This window comes from Danio rerio, chromosome 16 (genome assembly GCF_049306965.1).
Source record: "Danio rerio strain Tuebingen ecotype United States chromosome 16, GRCz12tu, whole genome shotgun sequence".
Lineage (NCBI taxonomy): Eukaryota > Metazoa > Chordata > Actinopteri > Cypriniformes > Danionidae > Danio > Danio rerio.
The window spans coordinates 24,686,918-24,691,468 of NC_133191.1; the positions used below are offsets into that span (position 1 = coordinate 24,686,918).

Consider the following 4,551-nt stretch of genomic DNA (forward strand, 5'->3'; position numbering starts at 1 on the left):
GAAACTTTACAGACACATTCTAGTGCACTCTTATGGATAGGGTGAGGAGCTCTTACACCCGGGAGGAGCTCGGAGTAGAGCCGCTGCTCCTCCACATCGAGAGTAGCTGAGGTGGCTCGGGCATCTGTTTCAAATGCCTCCTGGACGCCTACCTAGGGAGATGTTCCAGGTATGTACCACTGGGAGGAGGCCTTCGGGAAGACCCAGGTCACACTGGAGGAACTATGTCTCTCGGCTGGCCTGGGAATGCCTCAGGATCCACCCGGAGAAGCTGGAGGAAGTGTCTGGGGAAAAGGAAGTCTGGGGTTCTCTCCTAAGACTGCTGCCCCTGCTGGCCCCGGAAAAGAGCCAGAAAAAAAAAATAATAATAATAATAATTATATATATATATATATATATATATTAGGGATGTGCGGAGCAGCCGGTATTTGTATTTGTATTTGTATTTGTTGAGGGGGGAAAAGTATTTGTATTTGTATTTGTATTCGAGTAAAATTCAAAATGGCGCAAAAATATATATTTTTTCTATTGCACTTCTAATTTACGTTATAGTGAAAGTATTGTTTAATTATACCCATTATATAAATTATAGATATGCAATATTGGCTGTTGTTTTTGAACATGTGATAAGAAATGTCATTGAAAAGAAAATAACATAGAAGCCATTATCTCATCCATGGTTAAACCAACAACTAATAAAATACCATTGTGAATATTATGAACCCCACCACCACCACTCTTGTTGAAGGACACTGAATAGACAGAATAAAAACAAATAATACTTCAAAAAACTGTTCTTCTTCTGAAAGAACTTCTTTCCAATAGACATAATTCCAAAAACTAATATTAACTAAATAAATCTAAATAAAACCCTGCCTGGGAGATCTGGCAGAACAAAAGTATTCTATATAATACTAAAAGATACAGCCCTGCTATTGTCATCTGCCAGCCACAAAACAGACACAAAGTTTGTTTGTTTGTTTATTTAGAGATATCTGCAAATATTTTTCAATGGAAGTCAATGGAGGAATATGACTAGTCAGTCATAATATATTTGCAGATATTTCCAATCTGACTAGTCGAATTATAATTATGACAAGTCAAAATATAACTAGAGATATCTCTAAATATATTTATGGATAGTCTGAACAAGGTTTAAATGCTAAAACAGCTTGCCATACGCTATCACCCAGTAGCACAGTGGAGAGTTCTCTAGTTATATCCTTTCAGCCGTTTGTTATGCATTGACATGCAGTCAAATATTTCGCCAAACAGTCCTTAGGGATGCGGTGACACGCAGTCAGATATTTTACCGGACAGATCCGCCACTTTTGGCGCGCATAAACAATCATTAAGCTCTCGTGCTGCAGGAATGAGGAGGTCTGCTGAAGGCGCGCAGCTGACGTGCAGTGAGAGGTTTGCGTCTTTAATAAACTACAGCAGTTTGCGATCACTGAACAGTAAGAATGGTTAATAAATCCATATGAAACAACCCCTTAAAAGTCACGTCTCACTTTCAGTTTCGGGCTTTGGCGCGTTTTGCACTGAGCGTGTGTGTGTGTGTGTGTCTCTCTCTCTCTCTCTCTCTCTCTCTCTCTCTCTCTCTCTCTCTCTCTCTCTCTCTCTCTCTCTCTCTCTCTCTCTCTCACGCGGGCATGCACTGTGGTCTCATGAGGAAACGCTATGAGGAAACGCTGCTTTTTGATATAGTGTTTTTCTTGCTCCCGAATACAAATAATTTTTCAAGTATTTGTTCGAATGAAGTATTCGTAAAAACACGCTATTCGTGCCTTTCCGAATACCGTATTCGGGTTCGGCTCCACCCTTAATATATATATATATATATATATATATATATATATATATATATATATATATATATATATATATATATATATATATATATATATTTATTTTTTTTTTTTTACAATTCCCTAAAAAGAAAGGATGTCACAATGACACCACTTAAAAGCTCATAAAGATATTATGAGATACAGATTTAACATTTGTTTCATTTGGCCTTTCTTCAGATTTGAAATGTATTTATTTACCAGGGACAATGCTTATTAATCAACATTACACTGTCAATAAGCCAGAGGTTGCCACAAGGGCTAATTCATCTGTTCATTAATAATTTCATCTGTTGCCCCCTGCCATATTTTAAAAAGGCAACCTAAAATGAAAAACACATATTCTTCATGAAATATATAAAAAAGAAAGTCAAGTTATGTCAAAAGAGGTAATTTTTACTTTTTAAAAAAGAAATATTTTGTTTAATGGGAGGCCTATGATACAATATTTCATTATATATTTTACTTATTTGACTTTTTTATTTTATCATTTGATTGTTATGAATACAATATTATATTATTTGAAAAATCTGTTTTGACCTCAAAATAAAACACCTTCTTCAGTAGCCTAGGGGCAAAGCAATCTGTGGTGCTATTGTTATTGTTGTGTATTAGTCAAATAACATATTGTTTCATTTTAAAATATTCATTTTAAACTTAAAGAAAATGTAAACCTTTAAATAGTTTTCCAAGTGTAATATTTCTGTTAAAAATGTTGCCGTAGGATGACACAAATCCTATAATAGGATGGAAATCAGTCTCGTTTCAATGGTAATTTTCAGTCAGAGAACTGTGAGGTCTTTAGTCCTAAACAGTTAAAACGTCCCAGTCCTTCCCACAGACTCACCGCGCCTCAACGCGGGCGGAGCCGCGGTATAAATGCCGCCTCAGCTTGGACAACTCCCGCGCAGGACATTCACATCATTCCTTCATCTTCAGGTGACGCTCTGCCTTTATCAGCGTAAGTACACTAAACTTTGCTCTTCACAAACGCCTTGATATTCAAACAAATGCATGACAAAACTTTATTTCACTTAGTTATAGACAGAGACTTTAAAGTTTTAGCCTTAGTACTGTAAGCTGTCAATCCTTCTTATATGTGAGCAAATAAACTTTAAAGCACGAAGACGAAGTTTAAACGATGTTTCCACGCCTGACGTGCGTGGATGCTCAGATTTGTGAACGTCATCAGCGTCAGTTGCGTAACTTAATGTAAAGTGGTTAAAAAGTTTGATATGTAGTTTATAATGTATTTAAACTGCTGCTCCAGTTTATACTAACAATAATTGCTTGATTTTCCTTTTACTGCATGAACTTGGTAGCCTAGCCTATGTTCGGCATTACTCACACTCTGGCTTGCTTCCAAATGGAAAAATCCACTTCTGTATCTCAATAGGAGGAGTACAATGGGCTGTTTGCGCAACATTAAGTTTGATTAAGAGATGAGACACTCATAAACTAACAGTATTACCCCTCAATTTAGACATTCACAATGCCATCTGATCTGGAGAGAGCAATGGAGACCCTGATCACGGTGTTTCACCGTTATTCAGGCGCAGAGGGGAACTCATCAACCCTGAGTCGAAGAGAGCTTAAACAGCTGATGGAGAAAGAGCTGGCTAGTTTTCTGAAGGTACATTTCATCTGTCATTCTTACATCAGGGTGGGGCATCTCTAAAGACTGGTCCTGGGCCTTTTTGTGAATGGGGCCTTTAATGAAGTCCCTAGATTTAATAAAAATCCCTATACATCCAAAGAACATTTACATTTCACCAAAGCTTATTCATAGTAGGGAATAATAATAATAATAATAATAATAATTATTATTATTATTATTATTATTATTATTATTAAAATATTCTTTGAAGAACCCAACATATTCATTACATTCCATCACCACAAACACACTAATTTGTACATTTGTGCATCTCCTGTCTCTGCCACTGTAGAGTCAGAAAGACCCTGCTGCCGTAGACAAGATTATGAAGGATCTGGATGCCAATGGGGATGGAGAGGTGAATTTTGAGGAGTTTGTGTCTCTTGTGGTGGGCCTGTCCATCGCCTGCGAACAACTCTACCAGAAACAGATGAAAGCAGCAGCCAAGAAGTAATAAAAGACCAAACATGAGGGGAAAAAAAGTTTTTCTGTTTTGTCACATTGTTAATAGTTTAATACACACTTTCATCCGCATGCCCCAATTGGAAGTTGCAACTGCAGTTACAATGCATTTTTGCAAATGAGGATGTTTTGTCATTTTTGTCAAGTCATGTTCAGTTTTATTGTAAGTTTTTCTTGTTTGAAGTATTATTTAGACACAAAAGATGTCATCATCATCCGAACAAATAGTACAACCGTGAAAATAAACATTTTGTGATTTTTTTTTATTCCATATATTTTTTTTGTCCTGCTTTTCCTCTTTGTACTCTTAAGGTCTGAATTCCACAGTTCTCTGTGAAATAACATCCTGAGAATGAGAATGCAAAATGTCTTTTAGGATTGACTCGAGGGCACAGAGGCACACTGGAATTGGAGGAGTTTGAGATTATCTGTATTGTGCTTTGTAATCTGAACATGGAATGTTCCAGAACTAAGCTTCTGTGCACTTTATTTAATGATTTATCTTCAGATTATTCTACAAATGAGGTTACATTTTATCTCTCATTCACATTTTTCTTATTATTTTAAATCATTAATCACAGG

At 36.4% G+C, this 4,551-nt stretch overlaps 1 protein-coding gene across 1 annotated transcript; it reads left to right on the forward strand.

The window, feature by feature from the left end:
* The first annotated feature begins 2,739 nt into the window (after positions 1–2,739).
* Positions 2,740–4,240, forward strand: s100a10b (S100 calcium binding protein A10b). Its single transcript, NM_213003.1, is given in 3 exon segments — positions 2,740–2,811; positions 3,334–3,483; positions 3,800–4,240. Coding segments are annotated over 2 exon segments (303 nt in total). The 5' UTR covers positions 2,740–2,811; positions 3,334–3,342; the 3' UTR covers positions 3,962–4,240.
* The last annotated feature ends 311 nt before the right edge of the window (positions 4,241–4,551 follow it).